Below are 26,424 nucleotides of genomic sequence, written 5' to 3'. Positions count from 1 at the left end.
CTGGAAGGGCTTTTTTTGTCTTTTTTTTTTTTTTTTTTTCTTTTTTAAGAGCTTCATATATATATTTATATATATAAATTATTAGAATGTGTGTCAAGGCTCGGGAGTGCGTGGGGAACGTCGTTTGGGTGGTTGTTTTTTTTCTTTTCCATAGCTGGGTTGTTGGTTGTTTTTTCCTTTAATGGTTAAGTAAATATATATATATATGGGGGACCAATCGAGAGATACAACTGTGAAATCAGAACACGCACGCGGGGGGCAAGGGAGTCACAAGTTGCTACATAAAACTGCCACGTCTAATAGAATGTGCATGAGTTAAAGTACATCAATTAGGATGGGTGAGGGGAAAGGGGCAGCCACCATCTTATAGACAGTCCCAGGAGGCAGTGTCACAGCTCAGCCACTCCAGCTCTCCCCATGGGGCTCAGAGGGTCACGGTGGTGATGGCAGTCTCCAAAACAGTCTGCTGGTGCTTTGCACCTCATGGCCGTGCCCGTTCCCATCAGCTGGGGAAAGCACAGCCACCGTCCTGCAAACAGTCCTGTGGTGCTTTGCACCCTGATGGCTGGGACCAGACCCTCCACAGGCAGGAGAGGCTGCTCAGGAAGGGGCCTGGAACACTGTCTGCATCTGAAGGGACATTGGGAGAATGGGAAGCTGCTCTGGCTAATCTGAAAAAGTTCCATGTTGCTTTTCTGTATCGATAAGCAGTATCTTACACCTAAAGGGGGATGGGGCGTCGAGGAGGCATCTTGAAAAAAGGCTCTTCTGGGTTTGCAGTTATTACTTGGCTGCACCTCCTCTTTGCAGAAGCAGACAAGGCAGGAGCATCCTGTACATGAAGTCCTGCAATGCTCTGCACTTTTTATTTAATGCAACTATTCCTCCAAAACAAAGGATGGAGCTGCTGCCACCCTGAATTCACGTCAGTCTTTGTCTTTCTGAGCTCTGTGCAATGCTGATTCTCTTTTTGTCAGAGCTCGGCTGAAATCACGTACCGATCACTTCAGGTCCATTAGTGTTGTTTCAGTCCCCTCCCCATTTCCTCCGCTTTTCCCAGGATACCATCCCATATTTTCTGTTATCTTCTCTTGTATTCTACTGCATGGTGAGATCAGGATGTGTCACTTTGCAGCTTCCCCTCCCCCAGGATTTGGTTGATTGATTTCTCCTCTTGAGAGAAAGACATGATGATGTCACACTGACAGTAGAAGTCCATTTAAAGGGGTTTGTCACTTTCCTTCTTCAGGTGGCTAGGATAAAAAAGAGGAACAAGGTGATAGTGAAAGGGAAAAAGGCAATTTACTACATTCCCCTGCCTTTGTTCATCTAGACCACACAACACAGATGGCTTGGAAAGTTTTGTAGATCCTTGAAGTAGAGATACTATTGAAAAGGTACAACATTGCACTTCTCTCTTTCCCAGTGTGCCACCCTGTGCACCTGTGAATGCCTTGTCTTGGCAAAACCATCAAACCCTTATAAAATGTTTTGTATTTTGGCAGGGGTATTGGTTAGTCATAACTGCATTAAGATGTGTGAAACGCATATAAATTACCTCCCCCCTCAGACGGGAGGAGCTGAGACCACATAAGGGATTAGCCATTGAATAGCCACTTGCCAAGTATGACTTTCCTGGTAGCCAGCCCACAGCTGTGCCCCACAGCAAAGCATCCCCGTTCCCAGTGTGAGCTTGGGTACAGTTACCCGCTCCAATGGGGCAATGCTTCCCTGTTCCCACTGCCTGTGCCAGCCCCACGCTAGGGCTGGGCCTGGAGGTGTTCTTGTGAGGCGAGAGCAGTGTCACGCACCTGTAGTAGTCCTCCTGTGTGGGCAGTGGCACACCGTGCAGAGGGTGGTGGGCGTGGAGCCACTGCTGCTGCTCCAGAGCCAGGCGCTGCAGCTCAGCCGACTGCGCGTGCATGGCCTGCAGCTGGTGTGCCGCCGACATGGGCGCCGACAGCGAGCCCGGCAGGTCCCTGTAGGGAGCGGCTGCAGCCAAAGGTGACACAGAGAAGAGCCGAATTAATGCTCCATCCAAGGCCCCACAGCTCCATCAAGACCCTGCTGCACTCCCATTCCCATCCCTGCCCCAGTGCAGGACCTGCTCATCCTGACAGTGTGGGCCTGTCCTACGCTCTGTTTCACAGACCTCAGTTTGGTGCTGTGACCCCTCAGGACGCCCCTGCCCCTCAGAACTCTGCTGATGCTCTTTGGAGGAGAACAGCAGCCTCTGTGAACTTCCTTACCGAAGAGCTGGTGGCGCAGCACTTCATTCTCATGGAGAGGGTGAGGCAGCAGAGGGTTGGGGATGGTTCCAGCTGGGTATGGTATCCGGGTGAGGTGTGATCCCGAGGCAAGGGGGTCGATTAGAGGGTGAACGGAGGCCGAGGCTAGGAAGAAAAGATGCCACAAGATAATTGTCCCAGGCTTTGTAGCAGGTAACACAGAGACAGGCACAAGGCCTCACAAAACAGATAGGGAGAGAGAGGGTCAGAGTGTGTTAGGGATGGGACGATTACACAGCTAATTTCACAGTGTCATCTCCTTCTGGGTCTTGCTCTTTTTACCTGCATTGAACTTTATGTGAACCAGTCTCATAGAACTCTGTCCCTACAACTCCTCAGGAAGAAATACTGCTCCTCAGAAGCACAGTTCCTTAAAAGTTTAGTAGGGTTCTCCAAGAACCTGCTCTGCAATCAGGTCTGCACCCCATATCACGCCCATCTGTCACCCCGACAGCCAATCACATGCATACTTATACTGGCTGCTTTCTTTTCCAGGTCTTATCCAGGACAGATTATCTTCCTAGTGGTTTGGACTCAACACGCAGAGTAACATGTCCAGTCATGGACTGTAGGGAAAATGGACATTAATTTGTATGTCGTGCCATCTCCAAGCAGTTGCAGCTGCTCAGAGCCAGCGTCTCTGACACCAGAGCCCACTGACTGCTCACAGCACCTGAGCAGGCACAAAACTTTTTTCCTACTGCACTGTAGCTTGGGTTTTGCTTCCCTGAGATTTTCATCCCTAAACCTTTTACTTGGCTTTCCTACAGGATCTGGAAATGGAAGGGACCACCATTCAATTCTGAAAAGCAGCTGCCTCCAGTTCCTTACAATTAGACCACCTCCTTTCCCATCCCTTCCCATCCCATCCCATCCCATCCCATCCCATCCCATCCCATCCCATCCCATCCCATCCCATCCCATCCCATCCCATCCCATCCCATCCCATCCCATCCCATCCCATCCCATCCCATCCCACTATCTGCAGCCACAGGAGCAAACCTGAGAACCAACATTTCATTAGTGCTAAGGACACAGAAAAATGGTTCTAGCAGGGCTCCTGCTCCCTCTGCAGACTCCAGTCTAAGGAAAGCACACAGCAGCATCACCCAGGCAGTCAGTGGGACTCCAGCACTTGTACTGTGGCCCCACAAATCCAGAACAAAAGGACACAGTGCCAACAATTTTGCTGGCCACTGATCAGCAGTGCCTTTGGTGGGATGGGAGTGGGGGCAAGGAAGAATGATCATGGTATTGAGCTCTTCTGCCTGAAGATCTATGGCCTCAAAATTTAATCTTGTCAGCTTTTAGGGTTCCCCAGGGCCAGAGAGAGGGAAAGCAAGGAACGCACAGTAGGACAGAAATTAGGGCTTGGTGAAGAGCACCATCACCATGCAGCCCTTACCTGCATGTATGGCATCCTGCTGGTGGAGGTGGAGATGGGAGTGGATGTGGGAATGCTGATGATGATGAGGCGTCACATTGAGCATCTGCAGCCGGGCCAGAGGGTCATTGCTGAGAGCAGCCACCCGCTCGGCGTGCTGGCGTTCGGCTGCCAAGCGCTCAGCGTAGGACATGTCAGGACGAAGGGTTGGGCCAGCTGCCAGCGCCAGCCTCTCCCGCTCCAAGTGGCCCAGCCCTGGGTGGAAGGGAAAAGCAGGATGAAGGCCAGGGGCTGTCTGCAGACTCAGCCCGCCATGGCGTGGGAATGGATCCATGGCAGCAGCTGGCACGGCATGGAGCTGCTCCAACTCGGCTGGTTTGACTTCAAAGCCAGGCTTGAGACGCTCACGCAGGTCCCGGTCCCTCAGGTCTCGTTCGCGAGCCTCCCGCTCCCGCAGCTCCCGCTCCCGTGTGGCCGGATCGCTGCTGTAGATGGCTGGCACGTTGTAGCCCAGCAGGCCTGGGTCAACGGCACCCAGCGGCACGTAGAAAGGGTGGTTGCGGTTGCTGGGAGACATGACGTGGGGCCGGGCATACTCGCTAAGGGTGCGCAGAGCTGGGGTGTCAGGGCCCAGGTATGGGGGAACAGTCGCTACAGCACTGCCCTGCTCGAAGGAGGGGCGGTGGGGAACCGGCCCGAGCGATGAGCACTCGACCGTACGGCCCTCCTGGGCCATCTTCTGCAAAAGAGCAGAGAGACTGGCTTCAGGGTCCCAGCGGGGAGCGGCCGATGGGGCCCTGGAGCATCCGCCCCGGCTGCGCTGTGGCAGTGGGACCCCCAGACCTACCACACTCCTCTCCAGCTCCCGTTCCTTCTCCCGCTCCCGCTCCTTCTCCCGCTCCCGTTCCCGTTCCCGCTCCTTCTCTTCACGGGCCTTCTGCTCAGCCTCTCGACGCACTTTCTCCACCAAGTCTGCTCTTTTCTTGGCCAGCTTGGAGCCATCAAGTGGCACAAAGTACAGGTCTGTGCGGGAGCAGGAGTTGAAGCCACGGTCCAGGTGTTTGTTGAATCTGGGGATGAGAGGTGAAGCCTATCAGTGCTGAAAGGGCTGGTGAGCAGAGATGGGGACAGGGACAGATACTGTGGGAAAGGCACTGTGGGAATGTAAAGAGCATCACAAAAAAAGCAAAAGGGCATAGCTGCACCTCAGGCTTGGGGTTATTTCCTCTTCCCTGCCCCATACATCCCTCCCCATCCTCTGGAGAAACCAGTCTCCCCTCACCTGGCGGACTGGCTGGCGTGGCTTGGCACATCCACCACCTTGGGGGGCGGCGAGGGGCTGCGAGCAGGTGGCACAGGGCTCTCTGGGGGCTCGTACTCCTCCGACGGCTCCTGCTTGATTTGAGCAGTGCTGAGGGGGAGTGGGGGTGGCGGCGGGGCTGGAGCAGCCATGCTCCCTGGCAAGGGTGGTGGGGCAGAGGGGGCGGGCGAGGGGGCTTTGTAGCCCCCTGCCACAGGGGAAGAGGCCACTCGGTAGCCAGGAGGGGTGGCTGCACGGAAAGGGGCAGCCGAGGAAGTGGGGGGTGAGCCTGGCTTGTAGGGGGCTGGGGGCTGGAAGGTGGCGACAGGGGAAGCCGCCCGTTTCCCATATGGGGCCACAGCTGATGGGGGTACTGGGGGTGAGACCGTCTTGTAGGGGGCTGCAGAGGGGGAGGCCATGGTGGCAATGACGGTGGAGAGGGTGGTGGCAGCAGAGGTGACTGGAGGGCCAGCCCCATGAGCAGGGGAGGGGGGTGGTGGAGGGGGGAAGGTGTAGGTGGCAGGACTCTGTCCCGGTGGGTGCGTGCACATGCTGGGGTAGCTTCCCTGGGAAGAGACAGCAGAGGAGGATGAGGAAGAGGACGAGGAAGAGGAAGAGGAAGCAGCGGCCGCAGAGGCAGAGGGAGCCTGGCTGTAGGCGGCCTGGCTGTGTGGAGGGTAGAGGCGCAGCCCGTAGGTGGGATGGGAAGGGTGATGGCTGTTGGACTCCAGGCCATGGGGGTAGCCCCCGGGGGGCTGAGGAGGTGCTGTGGCTGCTGGGGAGATGCCCCCACTGCTCCCGTGGCCGTGGTGGTGCTGCTGAGGAGGCTGCTGGTGATGGGGGGACTGGCCAGGGAAAGGGGCAGTGGGGTGGGAGCCAGCATTGCCCAGGGGGCGGCTGTAAGGGGGTGGCCCCTGGCTCCAGACGGGCTGCGAGGGCAGGGAGGGCTGGGTGTACTTGGGGGGCTGGCTGGAGACAGAGAGGCCGCTGGGCGGGGGGAAGGAGTGCCCATAGGAAGCACTGTAGCTGGGCAGGGGCTGGCCCGGAGAGGGCTGGGGGTACTGGGCAGAGGAGCTGGAGGGCGGCAGTGGTGGTGGGGCGTAGGGGTAGCGGGAGGGGGCCAGGGCCGGTGCCTTGTCCTGCCCCATGCTGTGGGGCGAGGGCAGGTGGCCGCTCAGGGCCTGTCCCACCATCCCTGGGGAGCTGGAGGCAGCCACTGCGTTGTTGAGGGGGCGCAGGGCGGGTGGAGGAGGCAGGTTGGAGGAGACATGGGGGAAGGAAGGGGCCGAGGCTGAGGGAGCTGGGGGATTGGCTGGGGGCGTCTTCTGAGGGGGGAGCCCTCCTCCTACCGATGCCAGTGAGATTGGGGTGGTAGGTGGTGGATTGTGCTTGGCGCTAAGGGTCTGCTCACGAGCCCCTGGTGCTGGGAGTCCCCCTACTCCACTTGCAATTTTGGCCCCAACCTGGACCACATTGGCTGTAGGATAAAGGGGAGTGTGGGAAGAAGAGGAAGAAGAGGAAGAGGTCGAGGAGGAGGAAGGGGGAGCAGAAGGGGCAGCAACAGCAGAGGAAGAGGAAGAGGAAGAGGAGGAGGAGGAGGAGGAGGAGGAGGCAGGTGTCTGTGGGGCTTGAGCCTGGAAAATGCGTGAAGCCTGGCCTTCCAGCTGGGAATGATAACTTCCTGGGGGGGCTCCCTGAGGGTGCACATCACCCGGGAGCCCAAAGCTGGGCTCCGGTGGACGAGCCAGGCTGTCAGGAGGAGGAGCTACTGGCGGGCTCTCAGGGAAGAGTGGGGGGTGGTGGTAGGAGTGAGATGGACCCTGGGACAGCACAGAAGAAGAGTCGGAGTCATTCTCCACGCTTCCAGGGCTGTAGACACTGGGCGAGGTGCTCCTGTTATCCTGGTCAATGTCCCGTGGGTCACTGCTCATCTCATCATTGAAGCTGTGGCCATCAAGGCTGTCAACATCGGATGGGGACCGAGGACAGGGCAACTCCTGAAGTTGGAAAGAGGAGGAAAGGCATTATGAGGCGTCCCAGACCATACATGACACACTTTGAGCTCCCAGAGAACTTGTTTTCTGACCTTTCTCTGCCAACCCCAGCACCAGAAAACCTCACAGAGGAAAAAGGGACATTGTCTGTCAAGGTATACAGATCATCAGTCCTCCTGTCTCCTTTCCGGTGCTCTCAAGTCTCCTTCATGAGCATTCCATGTTCAGGAGGGAGGTAACAATGGGTACCTTGTGTAAAGAGGCAGTGAGGGAGGAACAGGGAACTGTTACACACAGGACTGAGAGGGAACAGATACAGGTGATGGGCTGTTGGCCAGGACATGGTATCACTGGTGGTATGGAGCAGCACATACCACAAGGGTCCCAGCACAGGCCCCAGACCCAGAACTGCTCTTCTTGTCCCTGCAGAGCTCTCCCTGGACAAGGAAACCAGCTTCCCCCCAGACCCCTCTCACTGTTCCTTTCACTCCTTGCTTCCAGGAGTTCCCCCTGTGCTTCCCAATCCCTGCTCCTTCCCACTACCTGCTGCCTCAGACAGTGTGCATTGGTGATTAAGCAGTCATCATGGGTAAGGGTAACCAACAAATGCCACTCTAAGCAAGAGAGGCTAAGCTGAAAAAATATCACTGTTGAGCTGAACAGACTGTCCATGTGGAGAAATTACAAAAGTGTAACCAAGGTGGTTGAATTATAATGAATTCTTAACATGAGCAAGCATCCCCATGTTTTGTAGGCCTTAGCAGCTAGTTCCTGAACAGGGTAACAGGGAATGAAGAAGCACAAGAGCTGGAGTCTTCCAACCACCCAACCATCAATCCAGCCTGGTGCTGTCAGTGTTTTGGAAAGCCCTGCCACGACTCCACGTGTGCATGAGCAGGTTTTGCATGACTGTCACCTGGAACCCGTCATGACTTAAGCACCTCCATTTCACAGTGTGCTGGGGATCAGAAGGGACTGACTCCAACCCAACCTGCAGCTGTGCACGGAGCCAGGCTCTTGCCACTAAACTGGAAAGGCAGGGCACATCCCCAGCTCCAACAGCACAGCAAATCAGAGAGACAGCCTCCATCTGCTCCATCACTCCTGGTGGCATTTTTGTAGCCAGGTAAAAGCCATTTAGGTTGGAAGAGTTGCAGTGCAAAACCCAAGGTGTCAGGGCTCCCAAGCAGCAGGAACCTCAAGGTGGGCAGGCATGAGCAGCACAGAGAGGAAACTGGAGACTCCTTTGCTCTGGACTGGGCACATGCTGGCAATCACAGCAGGGAGAGCTCACCTCAGTTTTGGTTTTTTTGGGAGCATTGGTGTCCTCTCCTTCACTCTCTGAGATCTCTTCTGTTCGGCCCTGCTTACTACTTTTGGGGGTGCAGGATTCCTCCAAACGGCCTTTCTGCAAGGAGACAGGGAGAACAAAGAGGTGGAGGGTCATGGAGAAATCTTCCAACCAGACAGGTCTTCACAGAGTGCAGCAGGTGAGACACAGCCACCATGACCCATGCTGATGACACTAGCAGAGCAACATGGACCCAGGATACGTCAAAAATTAGCACTACAAGGGCCTGGTGAGACGGGACACCAGTTCTTAGGAAAGTGCAAGATGGTGAGGACAAGAGCAAAGAGGGATTCTGCCCACTTCAGGAAGCTAACCCAGCAAGGGTTCCTTAGTGGATCTCTTCTGGTCTGTGTCCCTGGATCCTCAAATGGATCCCACCCAGTCTGGGCAGTCCTCGGGCACCCCCCAGTTGTGTCCTAGCTGATATTACCTTTGTCGCTTGTCGTGATTTCTCAGCCTTGCCATCACTGCTGGACGTGCTGACACCACCAGGGGAAGCTCGACCCCGTGACCTAAGCTCCTCTCGGGGCCCCGGAGTCTCTTTCTTCCGTCCACTCCGCATTGACATCTAAGAAAGACCTCACTGTGTCAGTCCTGCTTTGCATCTCCCACCACTCCTGCTCCTTGCCCAGCCTCCCCAAGTCCCTGAACCTCTTGCACTCCACTGTACCAAACTCATGCCCACTAGTTTTGCAGGGAGCCTCAGTTCCAACGCACACCTCCAGCTTGGCTCCTGTGTCCCACCCCCCTCTCCCACCTCACGTACTGAGTCCTTGTTCTGTCGTGTCTTCATTCTTTTGGGTGTGGGACCCCCATTCTCCTTGGCCCGGTTTGATGAAAACATAAATTTTGATGACTCTGCAACCCCCTTCGGCTGTTTCCGAGGAGACGGAGATGGGCAGTTCTTCTGGAAGGGAAGGACTGGCTACACCAGCCACGCAGTAAGATCCCACTGAATCCTGGAAGGCAGACAAGAGGTAAGGGGGGAGAAAGACTGAGCAGACTATTGAACATCCTTTTGTGGTTTGCAATAGAAATATGACAAAATTATTATTGTTTCCTTATTTAGAGACTCAAGGGTGTTTGCCAATAATGCAATAAACTCTCCCATTAGTGTGGGAAAAGATTTGCCCACTGCCATATCTGATTTTCAGTTTCTAGGAGTGATATGTGCACGATGCGAGGTATTCATTTTCAATGGATTCAAACTGAGAGAGGGAAGATTCACATTAGATATTAGGAAGAAACTCTTTACTCTGAGGGTGATAAGGCACTGTAAGAGGTTGCCCAGAGAAGCCATGGATGCCCCAGTCCTGGCAGTGTTCAAGGCCAGGCTGGATGGGGTCTTGTGCAAGATGTCCCTGTCTATGGCAGGGGTGTTGGGAGTAGATGATCTTTAAGGCTCCTTCTAATCCAAGCCATTCTGTGATTATCTAATCCTATGATTCAGGGCCCAATAATGCTGCTTTGGAAGATGCAAGAAGGCATGGTTATCAGAGTGTTACCTGTCTTCTGGAGTAATTTTAGTATTTTCCTTTCCTTGAGAAAAAAATAACAGGAAAGTGCTTTAAAATGTTCCCAATTACAATTTTTCTGACTTTGTTAGTTTGTCTTCGCACTTGTTGTCAGTGAAGGAAGTTGCACCACCCTTACCTGGCCATGTGCCATCATTTGCTAGCCTTGTGTCATCTGTCATTCAGCAAAGCAGCCTTTGCTGAAGGGCACTGTACAGCCCTGTCCTCTCCAGAGCACATCCACATGCACTCATGCACCACCACGTTATACAGAAAATGTGACAAGTCTTGCTTGGGCTGTTCCATGCCCAAGGTACATAAATAGGTGTGAGAAAACACATTTAGCTTTGCTTTTGCACAACACAATCATCAGCTCTGTTTAGCCTGGAGTGCCTGCCAGGGTCTCCTCCTCGTCCTCAACCCACTGGATGTTTCTCAGTGTACCAGACTGAGCCATACCCAGAGAGTATGATGCAGAGTACATCCTTACACTTTGCAGCAGCAGGAAGATTTCTGAGATCTCTCTGGAACAATTTACAGCTTAGTGCCATGTCCAAAAGCATTTTACTGTAGGTATTTAACACCCTGTTGTATCACACAGTTCCTACTCTAGAGTATGGAAGTACCATGTTTGTGTTAGCCTGGGAACTAGAGGAAATTATTCAGCTCCTGAAGTTAGCTTGCTTGAAACCAGCAAGCTAAAGACCTTTAGCACTGCTCTGCACTGCACACACATAAACCAAAAAGACTTTATCCTTCCCAAGCCTGTCATTTGAGTTGCTATACTCAGCTTCTGAAACAGACAATCTGAAAGACAAGGGAATGTGTCCCGTGGAAGAGGCACCAGGATAAAAAAACCACAACTACTGGGTTTTATTCTCTCATCTGGAAGCACAAAGAAATTTTGTGAATAAGAAGTCTATTTGGGACTCCTGAAGACCATCCCACACCTGGAAAGATCAGTTTCCAAACAAGCAGTGCAGAAGCAGCCTGGATGACTTACATTTCTTGCAGAAGGGAGCTGAAAACAGGGATCAGAGAAAAAGCACCTGACAGGAGAACTCTCAGACCTTCTGTGGAGCCCTGTTGCTGGACTGTGTGGCCCCAGGGTCACTGCTTTCCACTCCTTCATCTCCCTTACATTGAAATGGGAGTAATGACACTGGCCTGACTCTCCTGGGGCTCCACATCTTCCCTGACCAATGCTTAGAGAAACCGATCCGGAAGGTACTTAAGAAAATCAAGGGATTGTTTGTTTTAATTCCATTAATATTTTATTTGACCCTCATCACGGAAGCCCCAGGGGGACTCAACCAGCATTAATTCCCACACACATCAATTCATTAACTGAAACCTCTTCTTTAATAGGAAAATAGCTGATGATGTTTTATAGCTGACCTAATGGAGGCAGAGCCCACTCCCAATCCCCACCCGCTGACTTCTTTTACAGCCTCGTATTTCTGTCACGCTTTGCTTTGGCCTTTGGTTGCTAATTCAGCCAGTTACACTGATGCTATTCTAGATAAGCATCCAGAATCAACATTTCTTATGTGAAACAGAAGATTGCAACACGTAAGGTGATCCTAATTTAACTCAACTTTGACTCACACCATGGTGGCAACCTGCAAGTATTAGCTCAGCTCTGAAGGCACAGCAGCAGCAACAGCATGCTACCAATGTCACTGCTCCCTGCGTTCCACAGGGATACCACCCACACCTCCCACACCAAAGAAGCCAGAGTGATAACGCAGCACACAGGTCTCGCTTCAGCTTTCCAGCAACCCTGGAATAACAATTACCATCTTCTTCCCATAAAAGTCAGCCAGGGAAATAACATGCAGCCAACCACAAACTGCAACTTCCCTTTTTGAAAGGGATACCCACTCCATACTTACTCCAACTACTGAATATGCATTAACAAAAAAGCCAGAAACAATAGCGATATTTCAAGAGACATAATCAACCACTGACTGAGGCAGAAGTTTCTGTCACTTAGACAATGAAGATTTTACTAAAATATGTAAGAGAATTGATGCACACATTATTAGCTCAGCATAGCAACTGTTCCAGGCAGTTGAGAGGATCACAAATCTGCCTTCTGATTTTAACATCTATGAAATAAAAGCTTGCAATGTGAGCCTCTACAATTAGCAAGTTACACCTAACCCTTCCCATCCCTAAAGATCCCTGCAAATGTCTCTTGAACAGTTCTTAGGGCACCGTGGTTTTGGTTATGAGGTGTGACAGGGCTGCTGTGGAAGGGTTAACCTTTCCCTGGCCCTGTGAAACCCTTTACAGGTTCAACTGAGTTATGAGGCATTGCAAGTTTCTATTTTCTGTTTGCGATTCATACAACCCAGCTTGGCTTGGCTTATTGCCCAAACCCCTCCATATTCTCCTGTAAGCCCTGGTGAAGTCTCCTGCGAGCAACACACACCCTAACAGGCATCCCCCACATGGCATTCAAAATGGATCCTGCTCCTCCTCCTCCCCAGCTCCGAGTAATTCTCCTTCCCAAAGCCTGGACTGTCCTGCATGGGCAGGCAGAAGCTTATGAGGTCCAGCTCCTCTTTTCTTGAAGGACACAAATAGGTTCTCTCCTTCCCAGGCTGCCATGTGGAGCAATTCTCCCAGGCAACCAAATTGGAAATAAGTCCATCTCAAATGAGAAGCACTCAGGTTTTACCTCTCAGAAAGCAGGCTGAATGTTTGTCCTTGGGTCAGGAGAGTATTTACACATTAGGCTGTGGGTTTGAGGAAATAAACTTTCCTAGATGGCAAAAGAAACAGAGGAAATGGGAACCAAGTTTCTGGGGTGGTATTTGAGGGCTTGGCCAGAACTGTGAATGATGAATGAGTCACAAGCCCAAACCACTGCACATGCTGGGACTGCAGGCATAGGTACACCCAGCACGTGTCCAGCAGCACGGAGCCCCTTTCCACGGAGACTGGGAAGACAGGGAGATGCTGCCAAAGCCATGGATGAAGGCTTTTGATACTTCAGCAGGTGCTCAAGGGCAGAGCAAGCCCCAGGATAGGCAGCCCAAGTCCAGGGCTCCAGTCTGCTTGAGAAGGTCAAATGCCAGCTAAGGTCTAGCTAGCCCTTTCTGGGGCCAATGCCAGCAGAAGGGAGAGCTGAAGGCTCCCAGCATCAGTGTCATGTAAGAAAAAAAGAGCTAACATTATCCCGTTTTTGGTTTATTTACTATAGACAAAGCCATCTTCCACTAGTCCATGCAAGTTTGGAGTAAGGAGTCAGTGGAATTCCAGCTTTAGCCTAAGTACAGATGTTCTGAAGTGCAAACTTCGTCTTCTTCATTTGGGAACTGTTTAAAGTACACAGTGACTACTCTTTAAGTCATTTTCTGAAATGTAGGAATCACATCCAAAATCCTACATGAAATCCAAGGCATTTGGTACACAAAGGCAGGGACTCAGAAGTCAGATGTAGAATTAAACTGAGTCTGATTCTCTGCAATTCAATGGCTCTCTGTTCCCATCCTGTTTCTTCTCTTCCCACTTCTAAAAAGGGATGGACTAGCACTGGAGGGAGGAACCAGGGTGGCAAAGCAAACACAGCTGTTTTCTAACACATTGCAGATGCTGAAAAGTGTCCTGAGAATAAGCTGGGAAAATAACTGATGGATCCCTTTTCATGGATAAAGATCACTAAGAAGAAGAGCAGTGTGTGTGTTTCTGTGTGTGTAACTGCCCAATGAATGATGGTCCCAAAAGTTTTTAACTCCTGTCTCAATCTCCCTCATTTTGTAAAATGAAGGGAAAATTTCCAGAAATGTAATCGGTTTTAACAACTCTGTAGGATCGAAAACATTAAGTTTTGTCCCAAATACTGCAATCAGACAGCCTGAAGTACAGCATTCCCCAATGGCTAATTACCTGATTTCATGCTTGAACCTTGGCATTTTACTCTAGGGCATGATGGAGAAAGAGAGGGAAGGAAGGGGAAGGGTACCATGTTCAGTGCTGGATAGTAATGAAAAAACAGGTCAGGGTTCAGGCTGCATGTTAAAGTCTTTTGATACATACCGGGAGTGTGACATTGCTGTAAAAGGGAAAATGACTCTGCAAGCAAAGGGATTGGGATGCCAAAATGGTTGAACATCAAGATGGTAAACATTTGTGGCTAATATTATCTTGGGTGTGAATATCGCTATGACTCGCAAATCTTCTATATTCAGTAAATCTTGTTAAGGATAAATATACAAAGGTATACAAATGAAAGGTAATTTTCAAATTAAGATAATTTTTCTGTCTCCTACTGACAGAAAATGACTACAAAATAAGAAAAATAACTATAACACTAGGTAGATGCAGGGGCTGTGAACTCAGGCTGGGAAGTGAATTAATCGAGGAGCAGGACTCCTGCAGGTTACCTTCTCGCAGGTTACTGTACACAGAGACCCCAGGGTCTCTGCACACACCTCCCAGTTCTCAGCAGACATCACCACAAGGCCTCGGACAGGTGCATCCAACCACCAGCAACCATGAGACACAGCCAGGAAGGGCTGACCTGCCAGGGAGGTTTGGCATCAAGCACAGTGTTATGTGGCAAACTCAGACAGAAACACCTAGAATACAAGAGCAAACTGTGACTACTGCTCAAGAGGTCAAAATATAAATCTAGGATGAAAATAGAGCCAGCTGTCAATTTCTGTTATTTTCTATAAAGACATTGATTTCATATTGGCAGCATACTGGAATTTCACTAGATTCTTCAAAATAAGGCATAGAATGGGTCACTATGACACGTGTTAAAATAAATTTCAATAATAAATGTAAATGTATGCTTTCAGAAACTTCACTCTGCGCCAGAGGGTGAATTGCACACACTTTTAATACAAGCTGAATGGACTATCTCAATTTAGATCTATCTATGTATATAGAGCCAACTCACAATCCTATTGTAAGAAGTCAGGTTTGAGACCACCTGAGGAAAGTGAACACGAACAAGTCCATGGGACTCAATGAGATGCATCCCAGGGTATTGAGGGAATCAGCTGACATAGTTGCCAAACCAATCTCCATGGTATTTGTTGACTGGATGGATGGTTGCATCCCAAGAGTTACAGTAAACTGTTCAATGTCGAAGTGGAAACCTTGAACCAGTGGAGTCCCCCAAGAATCTAGGACCAATACTATTTAATATCTTCATCAATGACACAGATGGCGGGATTGAGTGCACTCTGCAAGCTCACAGATGACACCAAGTCAAGTGGTTGTTAGGCTAAAGGGAACAGATGCCATCTGGAGGGACCTTGACAGGACTGAGGAGCGGAATGTGAAACTCATTAAATTCAACAAGGTGAAGTGCAGGTCCTGCACATGGGTCAAGGCAATCACCAGGATCAGCACAGGCTGGGGAATGAAAAGGCTGAGAGCAGCCCTGTGGCAAAAATCTTGGGGATACAGGTGGACAAAAAAATTGGACGTGAGCTAATATATGTGCACCTGCAGCCCAGAAAGCCAAACATGAACTAAGCTGCATCAAAAGCAGGATGGCAGTAGGGTGAGGAAGGGAATTCTGCACCTTTGCTCTGCTCTGGCAAGACCCTACCTGGAGTGCTGCATCCAGCTCTGGGGTCCCCAGCACAGGAAGGACATGGACCTGCTGGAAGGAGTCCAGAAGAGGCCATGAAAGATGATCAGCCCGGAGAAGGGAAGGCTCTGGAAAGACCTTCTGGAAGCTTTTAAGCTCAGGGTCCTGAGTGAGCTGGTGGCAAGAGCAGGTGACCCCCCTAGTGGGTAGGGAAAATACTCTGGGTGTTGTATCAGCAAAAGTGTGTCCAGCAGGACCAGGGCAGGGATTGTTCCCCTGTACTTGGCACTGGTGAGGCCACACCTCAAATCCTGTGTCCAGTTCTGGGCCTCTCAACTCAAGAAGGGCATTGAGGTGCTGAAGCGAGTCCAGAGAAGGGTGACAGAGCTGATGAAGGGTCTGCAGCACAAGTCCTGTGAAGAGAAGCTGAGGGAGCTGGGGGTGTTCAGCCTGGAGAAAAGGAGGCCCCGGGGGACCTTAACACTCTCTACAACACCCTGAAAGGTAGATGCAGCCAGGTGGGAATCAGCCTCATCTTCCAGGCAACAAGTAATGGGACTTGAGGAAACGGCCTCAAGCTGTGCCAGGGGAGGTTCAGGTTGGACATCAGGAAGAATCTCTTCACTGAAATGGTGGTTAAGCCTTGGAATGGGCTGTCCAGGGCAACAGTGGAATCACCATTCCTGAAAGTGTTGAAGAAATGACCGGACATAGCACCCAGTGCTATGGCTTAGTTGACAAGGTGATGTTTGGTCAATGGTTGGACTTTATGGTCTTGGCAGTCTTTTGCAATCTTAATGATTCGTGACTCTGATATTCTAAGTACAGTAATTTCACAACTATAAGGCGCAACCTTTTGACTAAAATTTTTCCCCGAACCCGGAAGTGCGCCTTATAGTTCGGTGCGCCTTATATGATGTACAAAGTTGCCACCCTGGAAGTGTGAGCCGCAATGGGGGGCCGGTGCCGCAGGAGCCCCGAGTCGCGAGGGGGGGCGGGAGTGCGCGGCCATGGCCGGCAGGAGCTGCGTGGAGAGGGAAGCAGCTGCTGCCGGCCCCAGCTCCGGAATGGGGGGAATGAGGAGCCGCCGGGCGCCGCTGGCCGCGAGGGGAGCGAAGTGCCACCGGCCACGGGAAAGCGGCAGGGCAGCCCCTGCGGCCACGGGAAATTGGCGGCAGCGCAGCCCATGCAGCCGCGGGAAAGGGGCGAGAAGCGGTGGCGCCACCGAGCCGAGCGAGGGACAGGCAGCAGGGCGGCTCTGCGGAGCCACGAGGGGGAACAGCATGGCAACACAATGGAGCTGCAAGGGGGACCGGCACGGCAGGAGCGCTGAGCCGAGCGAGGGAACGGCACGGTGCCTCCGCGGAGCCGTGAGGGGGAACAGCATCGCGGCAGCATGGAGCTGCAAGGGGGAGGTGGCCCTGTGGCTGCGCCGAGCCGTGCCTGCTGGCACCGGGGCTGGGTGGGAGTGCCAGGGCCCACTGCATGGGGAGGGCACCTGGGGCTGCCTTTGAAAGCCTATGCCGATCTGTGAAAAATGTTTCCAAACTGAGCCCCTGCCAGTAAACTCCACGATGCTGGGTTTCCATTACTAATTCGTTACTTTGTTGCACGCAGCATGGATCTTCCTGGCAAAAAAAAAAGTGAGCCTTATAGTCCAGTGCACCTTACATGATCTACAAAGCTGCGAATTTTGCCGACTCCCCGGTCCGGTGCGCCTTATGGTTGTGAAATTACTGTGTATAAAGGTGGTTTATAAGAAAGGCAGAGAGACAGTTTTTACCAGGGCCTGCAGTGACAGGACAAGGGGCAATGGTTTTAAACTAAAAGAGGGCAGATTTAAATTGAATGTAAGGAAGAAATTCTTTACTATGAGGGTAGTGAGACACAGGAACAGGTTTCCCAAGAAGGTGTGGATGCCCCACGCCTGGAAGTGTTCAAGGCCAAGTTGTAAGGGACCAGGAACAACCTGGTCTAGTGGAAGGTGTCCCTGCCCATGGCAGGGGGCTTGGGACGGCATGATGTTTAAGGCTCCTTTCAAGCCAAATCAGTTCATCATTGTATAAAATATCCTAAATTGATTCTAAAATAAGACCTCCCATGCAAAAAAGAGACTCATCTTGAGGCAACAGCTTATATCCTTGTCCTACTTGTTGACAAATTCACTTGTTACCTATGTGTCCCTTCTCTGCAGTAAAATAATAAATAAAAATTAAAATGCTTATGCTTCAGGAAAGGGTGCCAAATAAGAATACTAAAAATAACTGTGAAGAGTGCTGGCTGTCTTAGGAAATAAAGCTAGTTTACATTTTATTAAGCCTATATTAATGTTTTGTTTTCTTAATTTTGCACAACCATGAGGAGCAAGAATGTTATTTTGAGTATGAAAACTCTAATTCTGGAACCTCCATTCAAACAAAAATGTATCTGAGAAAAAAAATTCTGATTAAGAGAGTGAAATAACAGAGCTAAAGCAAGGTAATAAATAATAAAAACATTCATGCATTTAACAATAGCTTAATTTACAGCATAGAAGAAGATATTAAATTTTGCAAAAGCAACTGAAAATAAAGTTTGATTCACTAAATGAAGGTTAGATGTACCAAAGAAGGTTATGTTAATCGTAAAACAATTCCTGAGGGCACAGTAAAATGACTGTTAAGTATGTAACAGATTTACTTAAAAATCCCAGAAGAATCATTCTGTCTCCCCAGAGGAGGGCTTCCAGATCTCTGGGAGATACAGGCTGGCAGAGCCCTATGGTGTATCATGAAACAAAACACACTGGCCTCTATCTTCTGCAAGTGGGATGGAGCCTACAGATGCACGATCCAGAGGAAGAATGCATCATCCTCCCCACACTTTATAAAGTGCAGCATCTTCTATATTTGCAACACCTGAGCACATCTTACCTGTGGAGCTGTTAGGGGCCAAGGGTCTACTCTAAAACCTCACAAGCCTCTTTTGATAGACAGATGTCCCTTTGCTAAGAATGCAAAGCAAATTACTCAAAGTCATCACAAGGCGGTTGCCCAGAAACTTAAAGGAAGATGCTGGCTGGAAGGGACATACAGACGCTGAGCTGATCAGTGCAACTCAAGAGTGATGCCCTATGGATGTAAGAGGCAGGTCCATGAAAATGGGATGTTGGCATCCAGCAGCCATCGAGAAAGGAAACTGCATGCTAGAATTTCCTGAGGAGAACGTCATTATGCCCCCACACAAACCTATGGCTTCCCCATATCTTGAAATGTGTGTGCAATTCTGCTTCTTCCATGGGAACTAGAAGGGGCAATGAAGAGGCACGACTGAGTGGGTTAGACATCCCTGCCCAGAGCAGAGGTTGAGGATGTGACTGGGGGCCATAAAGCCATATATGAAAATTAGAGGTTAGGTAGGAAATAATTTTTTTATTGTCCTTTCCAGTACAAATTTCATGACCATCAAACAACACTACAAAGAAACACATTCAAAACCAACTTAAAACAAAGAGTAGCTCTTGAAACAGGTGGCTGCAGAATTTCCAATTAAAGGACACCATGGGTGCAAGAAGGTTCTATGTGTTTGATGGGAGACTGGAGGGTTTCATTCAAGAGAGAATCACCAGCACTTTCTGGATAGCTAGAAACCATATGTGGCTGTGGCAGGTTCTCCACTGAAAACAGCTGGAAGCTATAGGAGTATCAGAGGAAAATGGCACAGGATTGGATTAGATTAGATTAGAAAATGACAGTATTAGATTAATGGCTGAATTCAATGATCTTGGAGGTCTCTTCCAATCTAAATGATTTTATGACTTTGCACCACTGACCTAAAGGACACACTTTAGATTCTCTCCAGAGATTCATGACTGACAGCAAAGACAACACGAGAGCCGTGTGCCAAGGACAAGCATGTGAACAGGATGAAGATGGACAGACACATCCAGAACAAAAGAAGTGAACTAGGGCCAGGGAAATGGACACAGGAACAATAGTACAGCAGATATAAGTCACTGGTAAACTTTGAGTCACTCTTAGGCTTGCAATCTCACAGCTTCTCCTTAGTCTACAGGACTGGCCAAGTGGGATGATCCTGGCCTCATCCCTGGGGCTAAAGGAACAAACACCCAACAGTATGTTCAGGAAGATTTGCCTTGGAAGAAGATGCTGGAGGTCTCCACTCAAAAGCCCTGTTTACAGCAAACTGCAAAACTAGACAAGCACCCCAGAGAACTGAGCATCTCCAGCCTCCCTAGGAATCTGTGCCAGTGCTGAACCACCATTGGGAGGAAAGAGAGCTTCTGTCTTACACACTTCACCAAGCTCATGGTGATTTTAGTCCTTGTGATTTTATGAAATTGGAAAACAAGTGGTTTATGGCTAAATCAAGGTCTTCCTGGTCATGACACAGTGAAGGATTAGAAGTCATAAGTATTCAAAATTCTCTGTGATCCCAAAGGAATTCAAAGCAGGCAATCTATGCTGAAGTGCTACCATCTATAGTGATGTATAACCTGCCTCAGCAAGCCCACAGGCCTCTGCCTCTCAAGTAGGCACCCACTCAAAAGCCCAGAGACTGAGCCCAAACGAAGCTCAGACTGCACTGTCACAAGAAATGGCACCAGAGATAATGAAACCTTAGGTTAAGATACTTTTAACTCCTTGGGTAATCTCTGTAAAATAGCATGTGCCAACCTGCAGGATAAAGCTTGGTGCACAGCTATGGCACAAGCAGGACCCCTCCCAGCAAAAAGCTGTCACACACGGATCCACTGTCACACACGGATCCGCTGTCACAAAGCAAGGCCCCGTCAGTGAGAGGCAACGGCAGCCAAATGTGGAAAATCGCTGGTAGCTAGTGAAGGCAGCAACTGAACAATGTCTCCAGATACCTGAATAAAGGTTTGCGGGTCAGGCAAGTGAGATGGTAAATGATGGCATGAAAACTCTGGCACAGACCAGTTGGTGTTACTGATGCAACACAGTCGCAGAGACAGACAAGCATCTTAAATATCCAAGATTTTTACATCAAGAACAGAAGAACGCAGAATGCTTCCAAGGATAAAAATCTAAGGACACAAAGAAGATCAGAAAAGACCCTGTAATTAGTGACTGGAACATGAGTTCTCAGCAGAAGACTTCTAAGAAGGCTTATCCTGAATGAGTGAAATCCACTGGTGCACAGAGAAAGGAATATTCTTCAGGAAAAGGAAAAGAGAGGTGATTTTTGTCTGACTATACATAGGATGGGTAAGGCAATTATGGGAATAGGGTGCACCATTTTTATTTATGTACTCCAAAAAGGATGCTGACAAATTGAGAAATGTGATGAACAAATACAGCTTACCTGAGAAATTGTTAAAAGGAGACTTGAAGATGGCCTATGAGCACTACAAAGGGAGAAGATTTCTGACAGCTCTTTAACCTACACATCAAATGGATAGTCAATGGATCTAGCTAAAGCTAGACAAATCCAACACAGGAATAGTGCAAAATTGGAAAAGCAAGATAAATCAATCACCTGAAAAACTTGCATATGAATCTAGTGTATCACTGAAATTTTTAAAGGGTTTTCTGTTATTTTATTGTAAAATAAATGCTCTTAATATTTTCTGCACAGACCAGCCAGTTAACGAGAACAGATTTTTCAATACTAAACTCTTTAGTAGTCATAGAAGTTGGCCAAAAGGTGATGGGGTCTAGCTTCACCCACCTAGCTCTGGGTGAAAACAGACTTTGAAAGCAATAGTCTAGCAATGTATGATGAAAGCCTGATGGATAACCATGACTGGGTAAACCACTCTCCATGGACAGTGGGCCTTCTTTACATGTCTGGCAAACTCTGAATAATTCTGAGGTAAATCACTTCATCTGTTGCACTGCCCGAAAGAAAAAAAAACAGCGGTATATCCAAAATACTGTGCTATAGATACACTTTATATCCAATACACTCTGCTATATATATATCAATATAAAATTTAATAACTATATAACATTATATTTCATATAAGATATATTATACAAACGATCATATATATTGTGATATACACACACACATAAATATATACACACACAGAGAGTAAATCCAATTCACTGTCCAAACAAATGAAGGTTGCTCAAATGCAACCTTTGCTTAAGTGATCTATAGCACAGAGAGACCTTGTGGAAGAAACAGGTTATCACCAAGAGCATTGTACAGCAGGGAAGTGCAAGACTAAAATTTTCCAGCTAAACTACCTGTGATGAAGAATGTCAACAGGCCAAAAGACATGAAGTAAGATTGAGAGCAACCAGCTCCCCTTCTTCAGCAAAGCCCAGACAGACTATCATTGGCTGAAATTGCCTGGAGAAGATATTGCAGTTAGCCTTTGGTTTGTAGGTGAAAATACTGCCACAACAATCAATCAAACATTGATATTTTTACAGGAGGAGACAACAACAAATCAGTGTTTGCTGCCACAACACACACAGAAAACAGACAGTCAGAAACTTCTGCAGGAGGATTTTAAGAGCTGAAGTTAGGCACTGCTCCTGAAAGGATCACTTCCTTACAAAGTTGACTTCTGTTAAACTTAAAACATGGCCAAATCCTTGTCCCCAAACATTCAAAGCCCAAACAGCCAACCAGACTGGTAGGGAGGTGAAGCTCAAGCTACCTGAACTGGAAACATCCCCTTCTCATCATTCTCCATACACACCTCACTGAGAACATGGGCTGTGGGCCCACGACTGCCCAACACGTGACTGGAAGGACAGAAAGACCCTCCAGTGCTCATCTCAATGTGACAAAGAGCAGTGGGACATGTACCTGGCCAGCCAGGGCACTGCTAAGCCTCAGTAGTCAGGGAAGGGACTGAGAGGGAGCATGCTGTGTTCATGTTAAACCGTCCGCTGTGACCAGACCCCAGCAGGGATCACAGGAAGAGAATATCCACCCTAGGTATGCTCACTTGATTAGGAGCACAACTTCTTCAGAGATGCCTTCACTTTTGAACAGTCAGAACTTGTACTGCCTTCTCCTTCAGCCTTTAAGAAGTTTGTAAAGCATTGCTATTTTGTACTTCACTAGACACAGTCTTCAAGAAGTACAGATGGAAGAGATGAAGTGATAACCACAAGAAATATATTTCATACTTCCAAAGCATCTCCTAATGGAGGAAGAATGAGACCAGAAAATCCAATGAAGGCAAGAAAATAGTTTATTTGTCCAAAAGAGACTGGGAGAAGGAAATGAACTGGGAAATATAAAGTCTGACAGAAAAGAAAACCAGGTTCTCAGAAGAAAAGGCATTAGGAACAAGGAGGAATAATATAAGATGGATAAACATTCAGGTAGGTATTTAAGGAGGTGCACAGTTGAACATGTGCACAAACCAATCCCAGAGATTGCATTTGCAAACATATTACACCTTAGACCTGGTAAATAAATAAACCTTCCCTACACAGCTGTGTATTCCACATGGACTGTTTCTCTCAACTCCACCTCCATCCCCAAGAAAAACACTGATGAACATGAGAGAGCTCCAGGACAAAGTCGGAAGGTGTACAAGGAGTGACAGGGGCTGAACTTTGGGAAGAGAAAAACCTGCCTTATGCATTTCACCCACAAATAAAACCGGGATAGAATATTTCAGTTGGAAGGGCCCTACAATGATCATCTAGTCTGACTGGGCTAGATGCTCCTCCTCCTCTTGAAGAACAATACAGATCAGGTTGCCTTGAGTACAGCAATCTCACCATGCTATAGAATCATAGCTCCTTGCATGACCATTATAATTTTGGAATACCACTACACCCACAAGAAACGCCATAGTAATTCCTTGTTCAGGAAAACCTAAAGGTGAGAATGCAAGAACCTTTCAGAGGTATCCAAGAGGTACAAAACACAGGGAGGAGGTAAATTAATATGAAGAGAGGTAAAGGCAGGTCACTGCAGCAGGTTAAACCTGTTCATCTTGTTCATTAAGATTCACTGTACATTTAATTTTCAAATGTTTTCAGGTTTTTTACAATTTTCAGCAAGAGCCATGGTACTACAAGTTCACTCTTCAGCCATGCTTGAAAAGGTCCATCCTCAATCATAATTGGAAAAGTCTGGTTTGAAACAACAGTTCATTCCTACGAAGTTGGGGAAATACACAAATGATTGGTTGTGCCATCACAAATGACAGACACAAAATAACATTAACAATTTGGCCAAGAAACAAGGGAAAAGAACGAAAATAATTCCAAATTAACAATTTGATCATTCACGTTTACAAGTGTCCTACCCATAGGTAATGACTGCGGAGCTCCAGCCCCTTGGGAATGGGTGTGCAGCACAATGGTGATGCACAATACCCTCGGGCTTAGAAGAAAACAGAGTCTAGCTTTCAACTCAGACAGCTGTGAGAACTCCAGGTTGAACTCTGGAGCTTACACACCTGAAGGGTGTGTAACCATGTTCCAGCACTCAGGTGGGCACAAAATGAATGGCATTTCCAATTCCTCCTTCACTCTGCTGCTACACATCTTGGAATAATGGCTTACTACTTTCTCCTCGCTTTTTTTAAGGCTGGAAAGCATAGCGGCTCCTATACAATCCACCCAGTACAACCAGAAATAATGACAACAGATTTGGGTGCTGGGCTTGGTAAGGATATGCTGCTCCTCGAGGCACAGCCCTGCAAAAAACAGACCCTGCAGACATCCTGGCAAATGAGTAATCGGCTGTGGAACCCAAGGCAGCCACGGCACTGAGGCAAACGCGAGGAAGGACCCTGCCCATCTGGCAAGCAACTTCGGGAACGTACAATAGCTATCAAGGCAGAACTCCACGGCAAGCAAAGGCAGCGTGCAAAGTAATGCCACGGTGACCAAATGGCTGCCACTTCAACAGCACAGCGGCCACTCGGCAAAATACAGCCGGCAATTCGCTGGGCAACAGCAGACCAGCCGGCCACAGGCCAGCACAAGCCAGCAGGGCAAACAGCCACCGGCTCCATGGCATAGCCAAAAAGGGCAATGTGGGAAACCCAGATGCCACTTCTTCAGAAATCCTGAATAACCAATGGTCAAGCAGCCGAACACACTGAGGGATCTTGGCCTGTTCAAGAGAAGCGCAGCCGCCGCTCTGATGCCACCCAGCCGTACGGGGTCTCGCCAGAGCCCCGCTCCTCGAGCGGCACCCTGCCGTGTCAGAGCAGGGGGCAGCGGCAAGGGGGGAATCCCACCCGGGCCCTCTGCAGCCACGGCGGGCGAGCCGACACTCTTCTCTGCGCCCCGATGGAAACGTTATTCCCAACTCCTCCTGCCCGCTCCGCGGCCGCACCTGGGAAAGCGGGGACAATACGAAGCGCCTCCGAAGTCAGGCAGGCAGGCAGGGCGGGAGCCGGTCGCCTCCAGCATTGTGCCGCCCTCCTCCCCGCACGGCGCCGGGCCGCAAACTCGCAACTCCCGCCCGCCCGCGCCCCCCGGGCCCCACGCGCCCCTGCCCCCGCCGAACTTCCCGCCGCAGGGAAGGGGGGCTCCGCGGGCGCTGACGTCACGCCAGCGCGCGGCGGGGGGTGTCCCCGCCCCGGGACCCCCGCGGCGGGCGCGGAGCCCCGCGCGACCCGCGACCCCCGCCCCCTGTTCCGGAGGGAGGGAGGGAGGGAAGGCGCTGCGCCGGCGTCCAGCGCAGCCGAGCCCCGGGTGGGCAGCGCCCCCCGGCGATGCCGGAGCGCCCCCAGCTGCGGTCGGGACCCCCGCCCCACAGAGCCCCCCTACCCCGCAGCGCTGTCCCGGCTCCTTCCCGGCCCCTCGCCATATCCACGCAGGGGCAGGGAACGCCGGGGACCCTTCTCCAGCGCCGCGGGGGTTAATCGCACTCTCGCCCCTCCTGCCCCCCCCCAACTCTTGGTGCTTGCCCCCCGCGCCGCCTCGCTCCCCATCCCGACAGACGGACCGGAGGGCTAAAATCCAGCCGCGAAAGAATGCAGCGAGTGGGCGACAATGACAAGCGGAGCGGGAGCGGCTGGAGCGGGCGAGGGACTCACCGGCGGCTCCTGAGGGGAGGTCGAATGAAGGGAGGAATGGAGGCGGCGAGGAGCGGGGGGCAGGGATTTAAATGCTGCCCCCCCTCCTTTTTTTTTTTTTTTTTTTTCCCTTTCCTCCCTCCTCCTTTTCCGCGCTCCCTCGTTTCCTTTCGCGGCTCCGGAATAACCGGTCGGCAGCAGGGACAGCGGCTCCGGGAAGGGGGGGGTGCGGCGGGGAGCGGGCCCCCCCGCCCCGCGGCTCTGTCGCCCCCTCTCCCGCCGTGCTCAGGCGCCTCCGCCTGCGCCCCGCCGCCCTCCCATCGCTCCCACCGCTGCCCGCCTTAGCCACCTCCCATTTCCGAAGGGCCCAGAACGAGCCCCCTCCCCCGCCCCTCTGCTCCGCGCTCGCCGCCGCCCCTCCCCGCGAAACACCCCACACACACCGCACCCCCCAACCCACCCGTGGGCAGCGTGGGACAGGGTAGGAGGAGACGCGGGCGCGGGGCGAGCAACCAGCCCGGCCCCGGCCGCAGCCGCGCCCCGCACCGCTGGGCCCCCGGCGCCGGCACAAAGGCCGGGCAAAGTGGGGGGGAGAGAGCTCAGAGGGGCGTTTTTGGCAGGACGGGCCCAAGGCGACCGAGGGATGCGGGGGGTGGCGGCCGGCTGGGCTGCGGCGGGGCGTCCCGGGGGGCGGGGGCGGCGGCCGCCCGACGGGCGCTCATCGGCGTGCGGCCGCGCGCGCATCCATCCCCCCCGATCCCACTTCCCATCCCCCGCCCGGTTGCCAGGCAACGGCACAAAGGGAGCGCGAGCCTCGTGCGGGGGCCGCTCGGCACTGCCCGCACCGGGCTGCGGACCCCCCCGGCACACGCACACACACGGCACCGGCCGCGGCACCGGCGGCATGCGAGCCCCCCGGCACACGCACACACACACACACGGCAGCGGCGGGATGCGGGATCCGGCTGGCGCGGCCTCGCCCGAGCGGCGCCACATCGCCCCCCCGCCGCCTCCCGCGGCCGCACGGTGCGGGGGAGCGGCGGGGCTCAGCCGTAGAAAC

At 51.0% G+C, this 26,424-nt stretch overlaps 1 protein-coding gene across 3 annotated transcripts; it reads right to left on the bottom strand.

The window, feature by feature from the left end:
• ATN1 (atrophin 1) lies at window positions 1-25,911 on the bottom strand. 3 transcript variants are annotated; one of them, XM_033051619.2, is made up of 10 exons: window positions 25,825-25,911; window positions 9,084-9,276; window positions 8,748-8,885; window positions 8,261-8,374; window positions 4,955-6,969; window positions 4,520-4,742; window positions 3,694-4,411; window positions 2,250-2,393; window positions 1,812-1,992; window positions 1-1,253 (listed from the first exon to the last, which is right to left on the bottom strand). In XM_033051619.2, exons 2-10 carry the CDS (start codon window positions 9,159-9,161, stop codon window positions 1,220-1,222), a joined length of 3,645 nt encoding a protein of 1,214 aa, XP_032907510.1. In that variant the 5' UTR covers window positions 9,162-9,276; window positions 25,825-25,911; the 3' UTR covers window positions 1-1,219. The 3 variants fall into 3 exon arrangements, with proteins under 3 accessions (XP_032907510.1, XP_032907509.1, XP_032907511.1); XM_033051618.1 differs by lacking the exon at window positions 25,825-25,911 and adding an exon at window positions 25,386-25,659; XM_033051620.1 differs by lacking the exon at window positions 25,825-25,911 and adding an exon at window positions 25,295-25,374.
• Between the last annotated feature and the right edge of the window lie 513 nt (window positions 25,912-26,424).

Source organism: Catharus ustulatus, chromosome 2 (genome assembly GCF_009819885.2).
Source record: "Catharus ustulatus isolate bCatUst1 chromosome 2, bCatUst1.pri.v2, whole genome shotgun sequence".
Classification (NCBI taxonomy): domain Eukaryota; kingdom Metazoa; phylum Chordata; class Aves; order Passeriformes; family Turdidae; genus Catharus; species Catharus ustulatus.
This window is presented reverse-complemented; position numbering and strand designations above follow the sequence as displayed.

Excerpts from the sequence above, each read along its gene's own strand:
- ATN1 (XM_033051619.2), bottom strand. The coding sequence starts at position 9,161 with ATGTTTTCATCAAACCGGGCCAAGGAGAATGGGGGTCCCACACCCAAA. Across the intron at positions 8,886-9,083 it reads CACGACAGAACAAGGACTCA|ATGTCAATGCGGAGTGGACG; the intron begins GTACGTGAGGTG and ends GGTCTTTCTTAG. Across the intron at positions 4,412-4,519 it reads GGGAGCTGGAGAGGAGTGTG|AAGATGGCCCAGGAGGGCCG; the intron begins GTAGGTCTGGGG and ends GCTCTTTTGCAG.